This window comes from Lepidochelys olivacea (assembly GCF_965140295.1).
Source record: "Lepidochelys olivacea isolate rLepOli2 genome assembly, chromosome: 1".
NCBI classification, from domain to species: domain Eukaryota; kingdom Metazoa; phylum Chordata; order Testudines; family Cheloniidae; genus Lepidochelys; species Lepidochelys olivacea.
The window spans coordinates 124,837,258-124,860,506 of NC_140411.1; the positions used below are offsets into that span (position 1 = coordinate 124,837,258).

Sequence of the window (23,249 nt, forward strand, 5' to 3'; positions counted from 1 at the left end):
ATTATATGATTATGTCATAACTAAGATGGGTTTTATGCAATATGGGTCATGTGAGATATCATTGGAAAGGTTATGATTTACTGAATATGATTATCCTATTTCTATGCGTGTATCATTTTTGTATCTGAAGTTAGGAATATTATCTATGCATCTCTTACACATGTGTTTGCACCTGAGGAACGCCCACTGGACAGAATGCAATCATTCCAGATGGCAGGTTGGGAAAGGCCATTAGGGGGAACAATAGGTCTTTGAAGATGCTAATCTCCCACTAGGGAGCCTTCCTGGGGATGCTGCAAACAGCCTCTGAGTTATGGCTGCAGGGACATGTGACCAAGTCACCTGGTACTGGACTCCATGATGATACTAGTGTTTTTCCACTGATTGGGTGGTGGGGTGGGAATCACACTGGGAGACAAAGGATTCCCACCATATGCAAAAACTATTTAAGGCAGGGGAGTGACATCATCAAGGTTGGTTCTTCATTGACTCCCCGCCCAAGAAAAAGGACTGCTGGAAATACCTGAAAACAAAAAGACTGGACTAGGAGAGAAGGGCTGAGCCCAGGCAAGAGGATTGTCTAGCCTGTGAAAGAAATATCAGGAGTTTTAAGCTGCAAGCAAATGCATCTTGCCTTCAAGAATCTGCAATCTGCCTAAAACAACATTTAGGGTGAGAATTTGCTATTTATAACCAATTTCTTTAGTATATTAAGCTTAGATTGTATATTTGTTTTATTTACTAGGTAACCTGCTTTGAACGGTTTGCTATCTCTTATAATCACTTAAAACCTATCTTTTGAAGTTAATAAACTTGCTTTTGTTTTGTCTAAAACCAGCGTGTGTGGAAATCATAACTTGGGATAGAAAGCTGTGTATATTCCCCTCCACACTGAGGGAGGGGGCGAATTTCATGATCTTACGCTGTATAGTTCTCTGTGCAGTGCAAGACAGTATAATTTTGGGTTCACAGTCAGGGGGATGTGCACTTGAGTACTGGGCAGTTCCTTAGCTGAGCCTTCCCATGCAAAGCTGATCTCAGCATGTGTGTGTACAGCTGCAGCTGGGTGCATCTCTACCTGTATGTGTGCTGGTAAAGTGCAGTCTGAAGCCTGGGAGAAGGCTTGGCAGGCTGCATAGCAATACAGTTTAAAACGGAATCCAGGCTAGTGGGTCAGGCAGGCTCAGTGGTACCCCAGTTCCAGGCGGCACCCTGAAGGATTCCGTCATAATCAGGATCTAGGAAATGAAGTTTATTTTGTAAAGTGTTTTTTAAAAAGCTAGCGATGCTGCTGCAAGAAGAATATAGACTCAGGGTTTTTTTTACACTACTAAATTTAGGAATTATTTCTTTCTCACCATCCATTTAATAAAAGCTTCGTATTAATTCCTATACATACACATTCCATAAGCAAAACACAAAATGAGTGTCAGTCTAAAAATTAAACAAATAATAGGAAATGTGACTTCATGGAGTTATAATGGAAGTGTCAAGTTGGGAATTTACTGCTCTTGTGATACATTAAAGTACTGTAGCTGGATATTAAAGAAGTAAGATAACTTTGTGACCATAAAATGTTTATTGCTAAGAACGGGTAATTAATTCCCAAGCTTTCAGGGATGAGAAAGGATTTTATACCCCCAATATACAATATTACAGAGTTCAGCATGTGAGTAGTTCTATTAAAGTAAATAAAACTACTCATTTAAAGTTATGTGCATACACATAAGCATTTGCAGGATGGGGCATTTTGGGTATCAGATGTCTCATGCTTAAGCTGTCTCATGCTTAAGGCACAGGATGAGGAGTCAGGAGTGCTACACACTCACTGTTGTAACCTGGCATAAAGCCATCATCCTCTACCCATTTCTGTTAGCTGATCTGTAAAATAAGGAGGACAATTCTAATCTATCCAACAGGGTTGCTGGAAAGCTGAGTTGATTAGTGTTGGTAAAGCAACTTTCCAGATCCTTGAAATGTAGATACCATAGAAATGCAGAGGTTTTTTTTAAACAGTTTAATGTCTGAGATTTTGAGAGAGAGTCCTTATGTTTATTTTAAAGTCTGATTACAGTCAAAGGGCAGCTTTTCCTATTTGTTTCATTTCACTTTATAACCACCATCACAGTAATTGCAAAGAAGCAGCAGCTACTCTCAGTGTGGGCTCATGTTCCCTCTCTCTGTGGTTGACAAAAATTCTACAGCTCATTTTTTGTTCAGTTCTCCTCTGCCACCGTGGAGAATTGTGCAATCTAAGTTTGACATGAGAACTAATTTTTAACAACATTAGATACAGTCAAACATCAAACCACAAAGTTTACACTGTCTTGCAAATATCACTGCACCTTTCACTCAAAATCCAAGAGCAAATTAGATTTAAAATATCCTCAAGAAGCATATGCACTAAATACTTAAGCAAATTAAGGGTAAATTTCATAATCAATCATTTCTGTACTGTAACATTTTTCAGAAAAGTTCTGTCATCAAGTATATACAAACGACAAATATAGGGTAGTAAAATCTAACCTTCGATCCATGGAGATATTGGGGCTGTGCATTAGGTTGCTTATCTCTCTGAAACTCCTGAGAAAAGGGTAACACAGTACGAACAAATCTACAAAAGCAAAATATAGACATAGTTAGTTACACTGGCACATCTAATATACCTAAATACTTGCTTCTTCTGTCCACACACAAAATCAAATCGCCATTCTAACCCTACAGTCCAAGTCAAGTAAGGGGCAGCATACAGTTGCACTGCCCCAGGAACAGGGCAGAAACCACACTGCAATTCCACACCTTTTTGCTGCTGCAGCTTTCTTCCCATTTTGTGCTGGCTCCAATATGCCCATCAGCACACCGAAGGGTACTTCTCTTGCACCTGCATTGGAGAAGAATTAGCAGCCCAATGTTGGCTGCTCTCCCTCTTTCCCCATGTAGGTGCTAATGATACGGGTAGCGCACAAAGGGGAGAAAAGGATTTCCTTACACCTCCTTACTCCCATGCATAGGCAATTGAGTCCTCAATAGTTAGAGATTGAACAGAACTACAAATCCTCTGCCAATTAAGAAAATGCAGAATTGTTCCCTACAGTTTACATACTAGTGTGTGTTACTATAATTCTACCCATATGCCTACAGGTTTAAACACAGAATGCCTTCCAATAGTGCAGTAAACAAAATAACTAGCATCTATTGTATGTGGTTCTTTCCTCCTACCCATCTTCCTTTATCCACAGAGAAAATCTGTGTGGAATACATTTTTTTATTTTTTTTTAAATGTATGCACAGTGTGCTGAGGTGCTATGTGTTTTTATTAGTGAAGGCCAAGTAGAAAAGTGCTCCTTCCACCTGGAACGGAAGGTGGCAAACAATTTACCCTGGTGGCAGACAATTTCATTGCACAAAAAGAATGTACCTCTAATAGACACACTCCTGTCAGAAAGTGCAGTGATACATCTGGTATGTTTGCCATACCGATTCTATGTCAGTGCATAAGTAACACTTGTTCTCCATGTTCAAATCACCCACCTTGCTTCTTTAAAATACTGCCACTCCTGTTTAACGTTTTTTTAGAGGAACTTCACCATCGGATGCAGCTTGCGTTGCTACCAGAGAGTTTTAAACAGATTAGAATACTAATTCTGTCAAGATTAGTGTATGGCAAGCACCATTATACTTTTAATTCCAGTGTTCACTGAAGTAAGCCTTGCTTTAGACACCATTAAAAATGCATATGTGTGGGAAACAAGTGATCTGAACATGCCTCCAATTCTATACATAGCTAAAAAGTGTGACTCAATGGATGTCTGCAAATCTGAATTCTCTCCCAATGCTATTTTTTTCCTGAATATAATGCTGGTATCGACTTCAGAAAAATACCATTGGCAGAGAATTCAGATTTGCAGACATCCATTTAGTCATGCTTTTTGGACAGATACAGAATCGGATTTGTGCTCAGGTCACTTGTTTCCCAGGCATACACATTTGTAATGGTACACAAAGGCAGATACTTCCTTCAATTAACCTAATTGGGCGAGAGGGATAGTTCAATGGTTTGAGCATTGGCCTGCCAAACTCAGGGTTGTGAGTTCAATCCTTGAGGGGGGCCATTTAGGGATCTGGGGCAAAAATTGGGGATTGGTCCTGCTTCAAGCAGGGGGCTGGACTAGATGACCTCCTGAGGTCCCTTCCAACCCTGACCTTCTCTGCTTCTAATACAGTGGTAAGACAAGTTTCATTAATGGAAACTGGAAATGGAAATGGAGTTTCATTAATGGAGTTTCATGTCTTTCCAAGCTATCTATCCAGCTATATATAGAACAGAAAGAAGGGTTTCCACATGTGAAGATAAGAGTTGTCACTTGTCCAGGTTTTCCAAGATTGTCCCTCTTTTGAGGTAGCTATCCTAGAAAAACTGAAGGGCACCCTGTACACACTGCCAACTGTTCAGTTTTGTAGGCTCAGGATCATTCTGGATGTCCTGGGGTTTTTTGCACCTCAGAGGTAGCAATCCTATGTGAAGAACAGGGAAGCCACTGAGCAATTAACAGTACCCAATCAAAACTTGTGAGGCCAAAGTTAAAAGAAAAAAAAAAAGAAGAAAAATGTAACAAGCTAAGAAAATCAAGAGGAAAAAGTAGTATTTAAGTATATTATAGGCAAAAGGAAAACCAGTGGAAATAGTGTCCACAAGGAGCTATTTGGCACAGTAGTTTGTGAAATTTAGAGTGAGTAAGGCCCAGCATCTGTACATACTTGCTTAAAAGCAATCCTTACTCCGGTAAGAAATCTATGGTTGGGCTCTCAGTAGAATTTTGCACAAGAGGAATTGTTTTCATGACCAAGGGTTTGCAGAATTTGATTTTTGATATTTGCTGCAAGTTTACCTTTTATTTAAGTTTTGCAAGATTTTGATTTTAGTATGCTACTGCCATTTTATTAATTTCTACTCTGCGATAACAATCCTGCAAATAGAAACGCACATGTGTAACATGTAGCATGAGGAAAGAGACAAGTGTGTGTGTTTGCAGCACAAGTGGCTTAAATTTTTGAAGTTAGCAAAGGGGATTTTGAATTAACTAGGCAAATGGCACACAAACCTTTAAATATGTGGGGAAAGAAATACTGGCCATACGAACAATTGAATGGTTGGATAGTTGGCACATTCCATCCCGTAACATTTAGAAACAGAATAATGTGCAAAAGAAATAATTTTTAGCCAAAATTTGGTTCTAGCCACAATTCAGGCATACAATAAAGATATTTATTATCCAGCTAAAGATAAAAACATCCATGCTGATCATTAACTGTAACATTTCACCCAAATACTTGAAGACTGGGAATGTTCAAGGATGAAAGACGTTTTGCATAATAGCAATGTGCATGCAAACTGTAGAATACAGAAAACCAGCATCAGTGTGCAATGATCTCCTTTATGCTTAGGAGTTTTATTTTTGTGTAACTTGAGGTCTCTTAGTGGATCTTACATCATCATGGGTTTTTCTGTATTTTATAAAACTGCACAAAAATAAGCAAACTAAGAGTTTCAGTTGTTTGTTAAGATGTATTTTCATGTCTTTCCAAGCTATCTGCATTTGTTAAAATTCAGTAACTGCTTGCATTTATGACAGGTTTCAGAGTAACAGCCGTGTTAGTCTGTATTCGCAAAAAGAAAAGGAGTACTTGTGGCACCTTAGAGACTAACCAATTTATTTGAGCATGAGCTTTCGTGAGCTACAGCTCACTTCATCGGATGCATACTGTATGCATACTGTATTTCCACAGTATGCATCCGATGAAGTGAGCTGTAGCTCACGAAAGCTCATGCTCAAATAAATTGGTTAGTCTCTAAGACGCCACAAGTACTCCTTTTCTGCTTGCATTTAGCTGCTTCTGAGGAAGAAAAGGTCACTTAGGTATATTGCAGTTGATACAATAAATCTATGATTTTATATAAAATCGCTATTCATTTGGATTTCCCGGATTTATTAGCTTCTCCATTCTCTTGTATAATTGAAATGCACTTATTTAGGAACTTCCTCTTGAGATTATTTGTTCTTTACAGAGATTTTTCATTAATGGAGTTTATCAGGGATGTTGTAAACACTTGACGGGATCACTCAAAGTAATCCTAGACATATGACATTGCCTGAGATTACTCTTTTCTCCCCCCCCCCGTTCCCTTTAAACTGACACTAATTTTCATGCCCAGTGAAAACTTAAACAAATGAAAGAAAGGACAGGAGTATCACCTATACCATGTCACTAAAGATAAAATGGATTTGCAGTGAATGGACGTACTGTGCAAGATTTATTGGGCTATCAACAATTTCCTTGAGAATCTTCAATTACTTTTCACAAAACAGTCAAGGTCTATTCAACTGTAAATGGACTTCAGCAGTCACAGTGAATAACTAAAGATGGCCCAGAGCTGCAAAGTTGTACCCGTTTGCATGTTGAGCCATGGTTTTTACTCGGACCCATCTCTATTATTAATTTTAAGTGTTAGGGATATAAGTAATTACAGTGACTTCAGGTGACTGGGGAAAGAAGAGAGCCATTCAGACTTTCATTGTACTTGGAGCAGAGCACAGGGCGGGTAGGGCAGCACAGTCCTAGCAGAAATTCACATGAACCACAGCCATTGATAGTGAGCTAACGTGCATCTTTGTTCAGGCTGTTCATTAGACACAGTCCCAAAGTTCTCTCACATTCAGCCCACTTGTTCAACTTCTCCCTTTCAGAAAAGTTAGCAAGGTGCTGCGGTGAAACGTCTGGAGCCAGGAACTTGTGTTGTATATGATCTCAAGATGTGGGGGGAAATTCTACTGGATCATCCTTGTTAATCTTTGTTACCTTCTGGCCAAGGAAGCTTTGAAGAGACCAGAGGGTAACAAAGATGAACAGGTCTTCAGTATCCTTGACTGATTCATATTATCGATTCTGAGACTGTGCATTACAACTTCCATCCTTCAATCCCAAGGACTGCACGGAATGCTTTAGAACATAGTGTGACGGGCCAAGGCCAGATGGCTATAGAAAAGTAGCACGAGATAGATATATTAGCTCCAGGCTAAACAAATCCCTGGTACCAGGATATGTGAAATGGCAGCTGCTCCAGGTCAATTAAGACACCTGGGGCCAATTAAGAACTTTCCAGAAGGCAGGGAGAATGCTAGGTTGATTGGGACACCTGAAGCCAATCAGGGGCTGGCTGAAACTAGTTAAAAGCCTCCCAGTTAGTCAGGTGGGTGTGTATGTCAGGAGCTGTCGGAGGAACTGAGTAGTACACACCATATCAGGCACAAGGAAGGAGGCCCTGAGGTAAGGGTGAAGTGGAGCTTGAGGAAGTGAGGGCTGCGGTGGGGGGGAAGTAACCCAGGGAATTGTACATGTCATGTTTCTAAAAGGTCAGCTACCATAGCTGATACTAATAGGGTCCCTGGGCTGGAGCCCGGAGTAGAGGGTGAGCCCGGGCTCCCCCCCAACCTTTGCCCCCTGATGTATCACTGAGACTGGAAGACAACAGAGACTGTGCAAGGAAGGATAACTTCTCCTCACCTCCCTCGCTGGCTTATGATGAAAATGGCTCAGTAGACTGTGCCCCTTGTCTCTAGAGAGAGAAGGGTTATGTGGAGGGTCTGAGCCTCTGAGGCTAGCGAAATCCGCCAGGAAACACGGGACCCACGGAGGCAAGGACAGAGCTTTGTCACAACTGGTATCAGCAGTGGGATTTCGTTCATAGTGTGGCAGAAGAAAGAGGTTTTTTTAAAAAAAAAAAAAAGTGCACTGGAGTTTGGGATTTTTTTTGGTTTGGTTTGGTTTGTTTGTTTGCTTCATACCACAATGGAGGAGGTGGTAAGAGCTCTGGTACAAGCCACAGCAGCCCAGCAGGAGGCCACCTGGGTTCAGGCAATGGCATAACAGGAGTCTATGAGGCTACAGCAGGAAACCAATTAATTATTGATGAGCCAGGCGACCAAGATCATGCCCTCTTGAGAGAGGTGGTGGACCAGCTGAAGATCCTCACCACCCAGGCCCGGGGGTCCGACGGGATGCAAACCCTGAGGGCCACTGGTTGTCTGCCAAAGATGACGTCAGGAGATGACGTAGAGGCCTATCTCCTCTCATTCGAAAGGACTGCTCAGCATGAGGCGTGGCCCGAAGAGCAGTGAGCCAGCATTCTCGCCCCTTTTTTGTGTGGAGAGGCCCAGAAGGCCTACTTTGACTTGCCTGCCACGGATGCCACTGACTATACCTATCTGAAGGCAGAGATCCTAGCACGATCAGGGGTAACGGAAGCGGTAAGGGCCCAGAGGTTCCATGAGTGGAAATACCAGGAGAACAATCCCCCGAGGTCCCAGCTATTCGACCTCATACACCTCGTGCAGAAGTGGTTACAGCCCGAGGTGTGCAGGCCGGAGGAAATTTTGGAGACCCTGGTCATAGACCATTACATGCGGGGACTGCTGCCAGATCTCCGCAAATGGGTAGGCCAGAACAATCCGTCCACGTACAACAAGATGATCACACTGGTAGAAAGATGGATGACAGCCAGGGAACTGACCCGACTACCCAAGGAAGGCCTCTTTCGAAGCAAGCACCTGACCCCAACCCTGGAAGGTTGGGCAGCCAAACCCCCGGGGAGTCCTAGGTGGAAGAAGGGGGGGGACGGACGAAAACCAGCGGGGACCCCAGAAGGAAGGGAGTGGCCTGAGGGGGGGGGAACCCCAGGACTAAACCCCCTAGTCCCCATGATAGGGGAGTGATTAAAAGCAATTATAGATGTTATGCATGTGGGGACTGGGGACACATAGCAGCACAGTGTCCCAGCACCGAGGAGCCTATGCAATGTAACTTGGGGGATTGGGAGGTCCCATGCTCCCTTATCCACCTTGCGGGGGTCGCATTAACCCCGCATAATTACACCAGGCCAGTGAGGATAAATGGAACAGAGACTACAGCGCTTGTGGACTCTGGGAGTGCTATCACCCTCATATCCGGTAAGCTGGTAAAAAGTAGTCAGCTGCTACAAGCCCAACGCGTAGCAATGACATGCGTGCACAGGGCCATGAGCCATTACCCCACCATCCCAGTGGAGACAGAGGTTCAGGGAAACCCCATTGAGGTGACCGTGGGCGTAGTTCCTAAACTCCCATATCCTGTAGTCATTGGGAGGGACTATCCAGGGTTTGATAATTTACTCCACCCAGAGAGGCTGGAGGGAGGTGGGGACCCTGAGGACAGCGACTCCTCACCGGGGGAATGTCAACCCCTGATGTTCGCTGAGATTTCTCAGGATCTGTTCTCAGCCCCCCAAAAGACCAGGAAGACAAAAAAAAAGAGGAAGGCCGTGAAGGCCTTGGGAACCCGGATCCTGACCCAGGGCCAGAAGACCTCCCTAGTAGGCAGATGGATGCGAGCAGCCAACAGAGAAACTTCCACCACAGAAGGTGAGCCAGAGGCTGCCCCCAGCCATTACGGCGGCGAGCTGTTGGAAGAAGCAGAAGCCGGACCCTGGGAGCTTGGGCAGGTTAGTCCTCGGAGAGAGACTTTTGGGTGGGACCAGGCGGAGGACCTCATATATGATAATGCCAGGAAAGAGGTGTTAGAGATCGATGGGATACCTGTGGATGGGAAGGTCCGGGGTCCCGGACCTTACTTGATAGTGAAGAAAGATCTCCTGTACCGCGTGGTGCAAATGCAGGAGCAAGAGATACAACAACTTCTGGTGCCATGAAAACATCAAGAAGCCATACTGAGTCTCGCCCACAGTCACCTGTTTGGAGGACACGTGGGGTAGAGAAAACCCAGGCACGGATCCTGCAGAGGTTCTTCTGGCCAGGAGTACATGAAGATGTCCGGCGATACTGCACCTCTTGTCCGGAGTGTCAGTTACATAGCACTCGCCCACACTTGTGGGCTCCTTTGATACCTCTTCCAATAACAGATGTTCCTTTCGAACGGATAGCCATGGATCTGCTAGGGCCCCTAGAGAAGACAGTTTGGGGCCACCAACATGTGCTTGTTGTACTGGACTATGCAACCCGGTACCCAGAAGCTGTTCCCCTAGGCAACACAGCTTCCAAGACAATAGCTAAGGAGCTAGTACAGATCTTTGCCCGGGTTGGGCTACCCAAGGAGATACTGACTGATCAAGGGACACCTTTCATGTCCAAGCTGATGAAAGATCTCTGTTCATTGCTCCATGTACAAGCCCTACGGACCTCTGTATACCACCCGCAAACAGATGGCCTTGTGGAAAGATTCAATAGGACCCTCAAGGCCATGATCAGGAAAGTGGTGAGCCAGGATGGGAAAGATTGGGATACCCTATTGCCTTACCTCATGTTCGCCATCCGGGAGGTTCCGCAAGCCTCCACAGGTTTCTCTCCATTCGAACTACTATATAGGCGCCACCCTTGGGGCATACTGGATATAGCCAGAGAAGCCTGGGAAGAGGAGCCAAATCCCAGAAGGAATATAGTTGAGCATGTATTGCAGATGAGAGATCAGATAGCCTGAGTTACACCCATTGTATGGGAACACTTGGAGAGAGCACAGGAGACCCAACGAACCCATTATAACCACCAAGCGAAGCTTCGACAGTTCCAACCAGGAGATCGGGTGATAGTACTGGTGCCCACAGCAGAAAGTAAATTGTTGGCCCAGTGGCAGGGACCCTATGAAGTAACTGAAGCCGTGGGAGAGGTGAACTATAAGGTGCGACAGTCAGGCCGCCGGAAATTGGAGCAAATTTACCACATCAATCTTCTAAAATCTTGGCACGATCAAGAGGCATGCTTAGTCATGCAGGAGACCCTTCCCCAGGAGGATAACTTACACGAGCAAGTAAGGAGATCATCCGACTTGACGCCGATCCAAAAGATCAAGGCAGCCGACATGATTAATCGCAACAGAGATGTGTTCTCTACAAAACCAGGGTGGACGACTGAGACCAATCACCATATCCGCACGATCCCCGGAGCCAAGGTAACATTGAGACCCTACCGAATCCCAGCAGCCAAAAAAGAGAAGAAATCAAGGCCGAAGTAAAGAAAATGTTAGAATTAGGGGTTATTGAAGAATCTTACAGTCAGTGGTCCAGTCCAATTGTTTTAGTGCCTAAACCTGACGGTACCATGAGATTCTGTAATGACTTTCGCCGACTGAATGAAATATCCCAGTTTGATGCACACCCCACAACCACGCATCGACAAACTGGTTGACCGACTGGATAGTGCCCGATTCTTGATTACACTGGATCTGACAAAAGGGTACTGGCAGATTCCTCTGAACCAAAGAAGCTAAAGAAAAGACAGCATTCTCCACCCCGGATGGGCTATTCCAGTACACCATCCTCCCTTTTGGGCTACATGGGGCCCCAGCCACATTCCAGCACCTCATGGATAAGCTGCTGCACCCCCTGGATAAGCTGCTGCACCCCCATACTAGTTATGCAGCTGCATACCTAGATGATGTCATCATCCATACGCCAGACTGGGGAACCCACCTGGAGAAAGTTGAGGCAGTACTGCACACCTTAAGGCGGGCTGGCCTCACTGCTAATCCCGCTAAATGCGCCATAGGGCTAGCAGAGGCTAGGTACCTAGGATATATTGTGGGAAGGGGCATAGTGAAGCCCCAAACGAATAAGCTAGAGGCAATTCAAAACTGGCCCCAGCCGACCCGAAAGAAGCAGGTCTGTGCGTTCCTAGGCATGGTAGGTTACTACCAACATTTTATTCCCCACTTCGCCACTAGGGCAAGTCCCCTAATGGACCTGGTGAAGGCCCAAGGTCCAGACATGGTAAAGTGGGGGCATTTACAGACCTTTGGACGGCCCTCTGTAATGACCCCGTACTCATAGCCCCGGACTTTAACAGTGAATTTATTTTACAAACAGACACTTCCGAGGTGGGGGTGAGGGCAGTTCTGTCACAAATGGTGGGAGAAGAGGAACATCCGATCCTCTACCAAAGCAGAAAGCTTCTCCCAAGAGAACAGAAATACGCAGTAGTCAAGAGAGAATGCCTTGCTGTCAAATGGGCTATGGAGACACTGCGTTATTACTTCTTAGGCCGTTAATTTAGTCTTGTGACGGACCATGCACCCCTCCAGTGGATGCAGCGGAATAAGGAAAAGAATGCAAGGGTCACCAGGTGGTTCTTATCCCTCCAATCATTCCAGTTCCGCATATGGCACAGGGCTGGCTGCCACCATGGCAACGCTGATGGTCTGTCACGAGCATACTGCCTGGCATCCCAAGTTGCCCAATTCTATGGTGTTGAGCGAGGGGTGGGGGGAAATATGTGAAGGGGCAAGGCCAGATGGCTATAGAAAAGTAGTAGGAGATAGATATATTAGCTCCAGGCTAAACAAATCCCCGGTCCCAGGATAAGTGAAATGGCAGCTGCTCCAGGTCAATTAAGACACCTGGGGCCAATTAAGAACTTTTCAGAAGGCAGGGAGAATGGCTTCAGGTGTCCCAATCAACAGAGCAATCAGGGGCTGGCTGAAACTAGTTAAAAGCCTCCCAGGTGGGTGCGCATGTCAGGAGCTGTGGGAGGAAGTTGCATTGTTGGAGAGACTGAGTAGTACACACCATATGAGGAAGTGAGGGCTGCGGTGGGGGGAAGCAGCCCAGGGAATTGTACATGTCATGTTTCTAAAAGGTCAGCTACCATAGCTGATACTAATAGGGTCCCTGGGCTGGAGCCCGGAGTAGAGGGTGAGCCCGAGCTCCCCCCCAACCTTTGCCCCCTGATGTATCACTGAGACTGGGAGACAACAGAGACTGTGCAAGGAAGGATAACTTATCCTCACCTCTCTCACTGGCTTATGATGAAAATGGCTCAGTAGACTGTGACCCTTGTCTCTAGAGAGAGAAGGGTTACGTGGAGGGTCACAGTGAGCCTCTGAGGCTAGCGAAATCCGCCAGGAAACACGGGACCCACGGAGGCAAGGACAGAGCTTAGTCACAGTTCCAACATCATCTGTAATTCTTAAATATAAAGAAAAATCTTCTTTAAAAAATTCCTTGCAAGTGTTATGTTCTCAGTTTTCTTTTCAAATAGAAATGCTGATATTTGAATGGTTTGATAGAAGAGGTGGAAGAATGAGGCCTTTAAGACTGGCAATAATTTGGACAGATTCTCTTCCCCTCACTTCCTCTGATAAAGAGGAAAAGTTAATTTGGTGAATAACTGCTTTGTACTGCTCTATATATGTTTTGGCATGCTCCAAGATAACAAGTTCTTGTTAGATTAAATCTGTGTTGATGACTGTCCAGAAATGTATCCATTTTCATCAGTACAGTTCTAAGCAATCAAAACAAAGTTGATTACAGAGATCAAAAACCCGTTGGTTGGTTTACCAGTGCTTCTGAAATAATGACTGATAAAATACAACACTGGACTGGAAATAACCATTTCACTTTCAAATAATCTCTTACCAATGAGAGACCAAGGTGAGGGAGTTTGCAACAGTCAACTCACAGGACAACAGGCACCACCTAAACTGATACCAATTTAAATAAAAACACACTACAGAAAAAAAGTATCGATTAACCAGTGGTCAATTACAGCTCTTTGAGGGTTGTACTGAACTGAAGGCTATACGCTAAGGTTATGTCTACCCTATGGAGCCTATGCTAGCAAAGATATATTGACATAGCCCTCTAGCGTAGATCTAGTCTGGAGGGGTTTTTGTCAGTATGGGAACACTGTTTCCCCGAACAATGGTAGCTATGTGGACAGAAGCCCTCTCATGTCGACTTAGCTGAATCTATGCCGGGATTTTACTAACATAGCTATGTCCATGTTCTTTTCACGCCTCTGACTACTGCAGCTATACCAATGTAACTTTTAACTGTAGACCAATCCTTAGACAGTCAAGTATACAGTCACTGCAAAAATCTGTCAGGTCCCAGTCCGACCAGTGAGATTGCCTGAACATAAGGATCAGGGTCTTAGTCTGTTCCTGTAAGTTAGCATACCAAAGCTAAAGAATCATGCTTTGAATGCAATATTTAAAGTGAAAAAAGTTATGTGCATTTTATTTTTAGACCTACATGAAACCTAGATTTTGTTCCCTGTAGGGGTATACTGATCGTTTAAGGTCAAGCGGTCAAGACACTAGCCTAGGACTTGGAAGACCTGGGTTCATTTCTCTGCTCCACCACAAACGTCCGTATGACCTTGGGCAAGTCACTTAGCCTCTGTGCTTCACTTCCCCGACTATAAAATGGGAATAACAGCACTTCCCTACCTCCCAGTGGGGTTACAAGGATACATTCATTAAAGACTGTGAAGCACTTTGAGATCTACTGATGAAAAGTGCCATATAAAATAGGTGTTGTTACTACTATATAATTAGAATTGGGCTGAACACAGAGCAACTCAAAACAGGACCCATCTGAAGTCAAATACAAAGCTGGAGAGTGGATGGAACAATAAATAGGCACAAGTAGCACGATTAAATAACCAATCACTGCAGAATATATTAGTAACTGAACCCTGCAACAGCTGACCTCAAATCTCAGCAAACATGTCAATTAAATAGGAGCTTTTCTATTAAACTGTGTTCACTTGTGCCGCTGTACACAGTGAGGGCAGCACAGCAAACAGCATGCCAACTTTTGACTAAACAGATGCAGTGGTATTGCCATACTGAACCCCCTAATCAATCTTTTTATAGTAAAAACATTTTAGCAATTTAGTTTGTTTTGAAAATATTTGGGTTTTATTAAACATTTGATTTTTTTTTAAAATAAACTCCAGAAAGGACAAAGAACTTACTCCACATGTCCTTCATTTACACTGCTAACTTCGCTGATTAAGATAGTAAAGGGGAAGATACAAATATCATTACATAAACAAAGTTTATTGACATTGGCACAATAGTAGTTTCAAAGTATAAATGGCAAAATGACAGATAGCCTCCCTGGGGCTAAGGGCGTGTGTTAAACCTTCTGGAGAATTTCTCCTTCCACTGAACTGCAGAAGTCTGATGCCAGGAATGAGGGCAGGAAAAGAACAGCAGCGGAAGGGACTAACATTAGCAGAGAAGAAGTGGCCCGTATCTAATGGAGGGAACCTCTTAGCCTTCCTCTCCTCTTCTTATGTTGGGCCAGCATAAAAGAGGAGATTAAGTAGCCGATATGATGTACCTCATAGATAGGGCCCTACCAATTACTCAGTGAAAACTGACGTCCCCGCGTTCCTAGGAGCACTCCAGCAAAGGAGGATCCTAGCTCCAGCTGGGCTGGGGGTGGACAAGTCCTGTCCCTCCCCTGCACAACCTCTCTGGTGGTGGTGCGAGTGGGAAGACCAGACCCACCTCCGGGTGTCTCCTCCTGCTGCAGGACGCTCCTAGCTCCAGCTGGGCTGGGGAGGGACAGGACTTACTCTCTTCAAGCAGGGCTGCTCTTGGGTATCTCCTCTGGCTGCACCTAGCTCTGCACCCCTCCTCCCCACTCGCTTCCTGTCCCCCTCCCTTTGCAGCTGCCTGGGGAGGGGACATTGTACAGGAAACTGCCCCCTCTACCTGGTGCAACTATAAGCATATTTTAATAAAAATAAAAAGAAAGGTGAGGCACTTGACAGAATTTTTTGACTGACACTTTATAGCAGCAAATCACACTCACGGCTGAACTCACTGATTGGTAGATATGGACATTTGGGAGGTTTTGTAGTGTAGTGATCTCAATTGACTGCCTACCAGAAGACACATGCAATTACTGTAAGATGAGTGTCCAAAGTAAACAAAAAACCTCAAAAATGATTACTGCAGCGGATTGTGCGAAAGAATTTGGAAGCCAAATTCTACATGCCAATGGTGACAAACTATTTTGTACAAGCTGCAGTGTTTCATTGGATCACACACGTCACGCAGACACCCCCCTGCAGACACCCCCCTGCAGCTCCCATTGTCCGCGACTCCTGGTGATCCGGGTGGAGGCAGTGCACAGAGCTGCTTGGCTACGTCTCTGCCTAGCGCTGAGCAAGGGGGATGTCACCACTCCCGGGGAGTCCCCCAGGTAAGCATCGCCCAGAGCCTGCCTCACCCCATCCCATGCCCCAACCCCCTGCCCCTTCCCACCACCCTGCTGCTGCTGGGGGAAAGGCGGGAGACGCACAGCCAGGTAGGAAGCCTGCTAGCTCCCCAGCCCTCCACCCCCAGAAGGGGTCCTGGGCTGTGCACCACCACCCATGCCCCCCACAGCACCAGTGGGGGGCCCAGGCTGTGCACCGCCATCCATCCCCAGCACCTGCAGCACCCCTGGGCAGCCCCCTCCCCCTCCAAGTTTTAGTCAGGGGTATATAGTAAAAGTCATGGACAGGTCATGGGCCGTGAATTTTTGTTTACTGCCTGTGACTTTTTCTAAAAATATCCGTGACTAAAATGTAGCCTTCATCATAGTCAGTCCCGTTTCTCTTGCACTCTAATATAGGTAAATTAAAAATCCCCTGGATCTCATGACTAACTTGAACAACAGGACTAGTGGAGTTGAGATGTTGCCACACGTTTCAAAGCCTACATTTCCACCAATAACCAAGGCTGCAGCCTCTGCTTGGACTTGCATGTACGGGAGGTTAACAAACTCATGTGACTAAAATTCTGAAAACCAGCAGCTGCAATTAGTAAATCTCTAAATCTTTTAATAGCAGTCCATCCTATTGTTTAATCTCAGTGCATTATCAAATGTAAAATAATTACAGATAGTCAGGTACTTCAACATGCAGTTTGCTGTAATACTTCTACAGAAACAACTTAAACTTTTGTGCCCTCGAGACTGAAGCCTTTGTAAATGCCTGAAAACCTTTAACAAATACAGTAATTTAAAAAAAAATTATCCAGTGTTCTGAGGGAATGGGGGAAGAGCTCCAAGACATGCTACGCACAAATTAATTTTATTGTTAAGCATTTACATTAAAGAATAACTAAAGATTAAATAGAGAGAGACTAATTCATCTGAAAAAAATTACACGTTCTACACCTGCCCTCAGACCCCCCTGCCTCACTAATTTTTGTAGTTTTACAATTACTTTTTTAAAAAATAAATGTTTTTCTTTCCTCTGACATTTGTGTGTAGCCTTCACACAGGAAATAGTCTATGGAAGGGGAAGAATGAAACTGCCTACGCACACAGAGCTGTCAAATACACATAATAAATTGAAAACTTAATCATTGGGCTTACTTGTAATAATTTGTGTGACTAAAGTGTGACAAATTGATAATATACCATTATATTCCAGTTTGTACTTTGCACTTTAATGGCAATCATGTCTGTATGTGTACGAACATGTTAAGAACTACAAGATACCACAGAGTCCTGGGAGAAAAAAATTAACTGGATCAATTCTGTGTACGTGCACACAATTCAAAAAAGCACATAACTATGTGATCACACATGCTTAAAGCTTTCTGCATATATCAGAGCAATTCTGTGCACAATAATGAAATCAATCAAGCTGGATGACTAGGACAGATGTTATCTAAGATCTCCCTCACTTTATCATCTTTCAAATTAATTATCCTGCTAGGCTGGAGCTCAGCCTAACCCGATTTGTGTACACACTTTTATATAAATAAGCAGCCGTACCACAGAACCCAATTAGATTTCCTCAGTGATTCCACATTAACTTCCTAAACATTTTTAGTGGAGTATAGCACATGCAGCCTCCGAGCTGATGACTGAACACAGACTAAATACATTTAATAGATGTTTAATTTCTTTCATTGGTGAAGCTTTCAGAATTTAGGAAAGTCAAAGTTGGACTATACAGTGTTTTTCCAGGTAACTATATTCCAGTTATTCCTAAAATACCTCATCATATTGAACGAGTCTGGGGCTGAATTTGAGAATTTTGACAAGAATTAATCATATGCAATTATTCATAAGAAATACAGCCAGGTATTCTCCATAGGAAGACTCGAGCAATAAAAACTGTTTAGTTAATACCTCCAGAACAAAAAGGACCTTGTTCCTTTCTGCACAGCCAGAAACTTTGACCCAAAATACAAGTATTCTTGAAAGGGAAGAACAGAGGAAGCTCTCTGGGGAGAGTGGAAGGTGAAATCATGCTGTTCTACTTCTCCCCACTGCCGAGTAACTCAATATCATTTCACAGTCAGGAGGTTTCTCATTGTATTTTACTCCTGAAGGTAACTGTACTCTAACCACGAACTGAAAAGAAATTAAATGCCACGCAAGTCAAAAAAAAAAAAAAAACCCACCAAACTCTTCTCCCTTTAGAGTGTCCTCAACTAATCAAGCATTCTGTATTTTATATTCTGCCCTAACATCTCTACCATTCTGTATCTTGAAAAGCAGGAATGGAAGACATGGAACAAATCTGCCATGGCAGCAGGAAATTACAGTATATATTTGTGAACATGTCAGCTATGTAAGCAAGAGAAGCCCTGGATCAGAATACACAGGTATGCAAAAATGCCACTAACCTCTCACGGGGGGGAAAACAAAAAGATTGAGGGATATGAATTATGGCTTACTTGCAAAATCCACTCAATTTTAACGGCTGGGAATTCTGCATTGCTATATTAATAACCTTTGTGATTTAAAAAAAGTGCATTTACACTTGAATCCATTGTACTGTGGTCAACTTTGAAAAGGCACTTGCCCTCAATGACAAAAGAGGGGGTCAGTAATACAATCAATAGGAACAGTGTAACCAGAACTGCCAAGGTGCAGAAGAGAGTGACGACACATGTACAAAGATACTTGGCTACACACAACCACTGAACTCTGTCTCAAACCAGTAATTCATCCTCTCTTCTTTGCATTATCATAGAATCAAGGGATATAATTTTGCTTCCATTACTTATTGCTGTAAAATGTTTTACTACATGATTTTGTTTATGAAAATTTCCTCCTAACATGTATCTTGAACTATTTTCAGATATTCTTTATTTTACAGCATACTGCAGATAGATCATTAAAATTTCACAGAATTTGGCAGCTCAGGTTAAGTTTGGCTTTTCTCCTATTGTGGACACATACTAGCACTGTCAAATGTATGAATGGATAAGTAGTGTGAATCACTTTTCTTTCTTACACATGTACATTTGTATGCTACACGAACTATTCTGAACATTTAAAAACAGAGGAATAACATGAGGACGACAGAGACAGGATTCACCAACATTTGTTATGAAAGATATTATGGCACAGATAAGCTGTTACAATCTTCATTTGTATATAATTCTTCCTCTGACTATAAATAATCATAAAAGTTCAAGTTTTGTACAAACTACCGTATATACTCGTTCATAAGCCGAATTTTTTTTAGTAAAAAAGGGAAGCATCAGAGAAGGGGGTCGGCTTATGAAGGGGTATAGGGTATAGAGAGGGAGAGGTGGGACATAGCCTATCCCCGCAACAGAGGGAGCAAGGAGAGCCAGCAGAGCCAGAAGGGACAAGGCGGGGCCAGAGTCTCTGCTTCTGGCCACGCTGCTGTCCCCCCAGTCTCCGAAGCAGCTGCAGCTCCGGGGCTGGCAGGCTGCAGCCGCGCCGCTTGGCCCCACCCCCCAGAGCAGGCTGTGGCAATGCCGCCTGGCCCGCCGGAACATGCTGGGGCCGCGCAGCCCGGTATGGCCCGCCAGAGCAGGCTGCATCCACACTGTCCCGCCTGCCGGAGCAGCTCCAGCCAGGCCAGAGACATCCTCCCCTGGCCCTCTCCAGATAAGGTGGGAAGGGATGGGATGGGGAGATTGTGGGGGTCCCGGGCTAGGGGTGGGGTCATGGTCACAGGGGTTACTCCCCTGACCCCCAGCTTCTCCCCCCGCAAAAAAATGTCCCCACCAGTTGCTGTCCCAGCCTGTCAGGGTAAGCAGCTGGCATGCCAGGACACTTTGTTTACTTAGTTTTACCTCTGTGCCTGTGGACGCTCGAGGTAAACAAACCATCTCGGCCCAGCAATGGCTTACCCTGATTGCCTGGGAGCCAAAGTTTGCTGACTCCTGAATTATAGGGTCATCTTATGAATGGGTCATAAAAATTTTCCATTTTTACTTATCCATCTTGTGGGAGTCAGCTTATAAACAAACCGGCTTATGATCGAGTATATAAGGTAATTTAAAAAAAGGGAAACCAATTTACCCATTGGGAGTCAATTAGTTGATTTTTTTTAAATAAGAAATTGTATTTTTAAAAATACTGCCAAAATATGGACAGTTGGCAGCCCTCACTTATACCAGGTAAACAGAATCTACTGTACATTTCATCCTGCTGATACAACAAACTACGCATGCAAAGACAATTATTCAAAAGGCTGCCATGCTAACCTGTTAGTGGACCCATTGTAGCAATAGTTTGGAAGGAAATCATAGTTGAGCTCCCAGAAGACATGAAGAGTGATTCTTCCATAGGGAGCCGACACATTGTGATTGGCTTCTCTGAACATGGCATCAAAGCTGTCCAAGGTCATGTATCTGCTCAGTAGCTTGTGTGTCATTTTATTTATCTCTACCAAGCCATCGAGCTCCTGGGAACATTTAAAACAAGAAGGGTGGGTGGGGGGAAGAAACATGAGGAGAATTATCAAATTTCCTTATAAGCTGTACTATGGTGCTCATTACTATAGCATCTGAGTAATTCACAAACATTAATCCAGCTTCAGAAACCCCAGTGAGGAGAAGGGATGATATTTTTCCCATCAGTAAAATGGGGATCTGAGGAACAGAGAGATGAAGGTAATAAATTTATATTAACTTTGGGTGCCCCAGTTGAGACACCCAGGACTTGATTTTTCAGAGCACTTAGCATTATGTACAGCACTTTATATATTCAGACACCACTCCCAATGACTTCAGTCACACTTCTGAAATTCAGGCCCCGCCCCAGCTTTAAGTTGGGCACACAGAAATTGAGGAACACACAACTAATGACCATCAGTAAAAAGTCTGATTAAAGTGACTTGCCCAGCATCACATAGGAAATGCTGTGGCAGAGACAGGGATAGAATCCAGGTTTCCGGGGCAACATTCAACTGCCTTAGCCATGAGACTGTCCTTGGACTCTCCTGCAATCCCCTGCCTCATTCCTGCACACCTTTCAACGTCTACAGCAAATGAGGCTGGAGTTCTACAACCCTGATTCATCCCCAGAGCTGCTCCATCCGCTGCACTGAATGAGGCAAATCGGAAGAAAGGGGTGGGGGGAAAGGAAGTGATATGTAATTGAAGACTGTGGACATGTCTACATAAATACTTAATGTGCAGCAAGCTGGGGTGTAAATCTACCCTGCACTAGCCGGCCACCCATTAAGTGTTTGCGTGGACTGTGCTGCCAATGCATTAAAAGTTTCCAAGTGTGCTTCGATCTACACTGCTTTGAACTTTTAGAGTGCAGCAGCAGGGTCCACACGAAAACTTAGCAGGTAGCAGGCTAATGCACGGTAGATTTTCTTCCCAGTTTACCACAAAATAATTGTTCATACAGACAAGTGCTGTATCAATAATGCATATGCACAAGGCACCTCTATACAATTATTCTGTATGTCTCTGTTCTGCCCCCTCTTTTTATGCCTCTTCTTTGAACTAAACAATCTTAGACTTTTCACTCTTTTCTTGTATGCAAGTCTCTCCATGTTTCATCATTTTCATTGTTGTGTAGCTCTGAAACCCCTCTGCCTACTGTATCTTTTTTGATAAAGGGTGAACAGAACTGAACATAGTATTCCAGCTGAAGATGTTGCATATTAAACTTGCAAAGCAAGAACTGAAGTGTCCAGAGTATTTTTCTCCTTCTCCCCCAGGTTAAACTAAGGATGTAAGATTATGGTGAGACCTAGCATAAGTCTTCTTGCCCGTCAGTGGAGCTTTGGAAATAGAGTTTGTCCATTAACATTTTAATCAGGAAACTAACTAAACTGACACTCTCCATGTCCACAGGCAGCAAGTCAGATCTGATTACTTTACTGACAAAAACAAGTTTTGCCTATTGGCAACTCTACAGAGCCAGGGTGTCTAGTGAAAGAGACAGCTATTCCACTTCATGCGTCTAATGAGACTGTATGCTAGACTCAGACCCTGGATTATTTGGTTTTGGTCTGCAATTACATATCGAATGCAGAACAGCTGATCATATAAAAGTTGCTATTTCAAATGCAAATAATTAGAAAACCTCGTCTCCCGGTTGCCCCGCAGCCCCAGGTCAATTTCCAAGCATATCGTGCAGCCTGCCTTTTACTTCCATTGCTCTCAAGGCCCTGCACTGAGAGAAATTTTCTTCTGGCCCAGCAAAGCAAAACAGAGCTTCTTCCAACACCAATTAATGCTGCTCATGAGCTGACCAGGACAACTTCAAGAAGGGAAAAGGTGGGGTCTCCCCCTTCACTCTTCCCAAGCTTGCTGCATATGGAGTGCTCCCAGTCCCCAAGCACAGGAAAATGAACTAGACAGTCTCAAACACCACTGTAACACAAGAGAGTGCACCATGTTAGCCTGCCCAGGCATCTCATGATCTCATTTGTCAGGAATACTAATGAAGCAGCATGAGAGAGGAAAGAATGAATGCTGAACAACGGAGGAAAAGAGATTTTCAGCTGGTCTGCTTACGTTTTTTTCTGTTTACACCTATTTAACTCATCTTTGGGACAAAGCAAATATCTTTGTTAGTCCGACAACACTCCCGCCCCTTCGATAACATATGTGAGAGTTCCTGGCATATCAGGAGAAACCCAAGAAATATTCCAACAAAACCAAAGAAAATTTCCTATTTCTTAGGTAAAAAAGAAAACAGTTTTATTTTGTATTTTGTAGAAATCTTTCAGGCTTTCTTTGTACATCAAGGGTAGGCAAACTTTTTGGCCTGAGGGCCACATCTGGGTGGGAAAATTGTATGCATGACCATGAATGTAGGGCTGGAGTAGGGGTTTGGGGTGTGGACGGGAGTGCGGGGTGTGGGAGGGAGTGAGGTGTGCAGGAAGGGGCTCAGGGCAGGGGGTTGGGGTACAGGAGGGGGTGTGGCAGGGGGCTCAGGGCAGGAGGTTGGGGTGCAGGAGGGGTGTAGCAAGGGGCTCAAGGGGCTCAGAGCAGGGGGTTGGAGTGCGGGATACAGGAGGGGTTCAAGGAGTGGGCTCAGCGCCACTTACCTTGAGGAGCTCTGGGGTGGCAGCAGCGTGTAGCAGGGCTAAGGGAGGCTCCTGGCCTGCCCTGGCCCCGTGCCGCTCATGGAAGTGGCCAGCATGTCTGGCAGTGGCTCCTGGGGGTGGGGTGGGTCA

The 23,249-nt window shown here is 44.3% G+C and overlaps 1 protein-coding gene across 2 annotated transcripts in view; it reads right to left on the minus strand.

The window, feature by feature from the left end:
• CYFIP1 (cytoplasmic FMR1 interacting protein 1) overlaps positions 1-23,249 on the minus strand; it is a 133,954-nt gene that overhangs the window by 40,642 nt on the left and 70,063 nt on the right. For both annotated transcript variants that reach the window (XM_084634969.1, XM_084634968.1), the window contains exons 22-23: positions 20,311-20,510; positions 2,527-2,614 (exon numbers count right to left, since the gene is read on the minus strand). In XM_084634969.1, the coding sequence (XP_084491095.1) occupies positions 2,527-2,614; positions 20,311-20,510 (288 nt within the window). The remainder of the gene's footprint in view (positions 1-2,526; positions 2,615-20,310; positions 20,511-23,249) is intronic.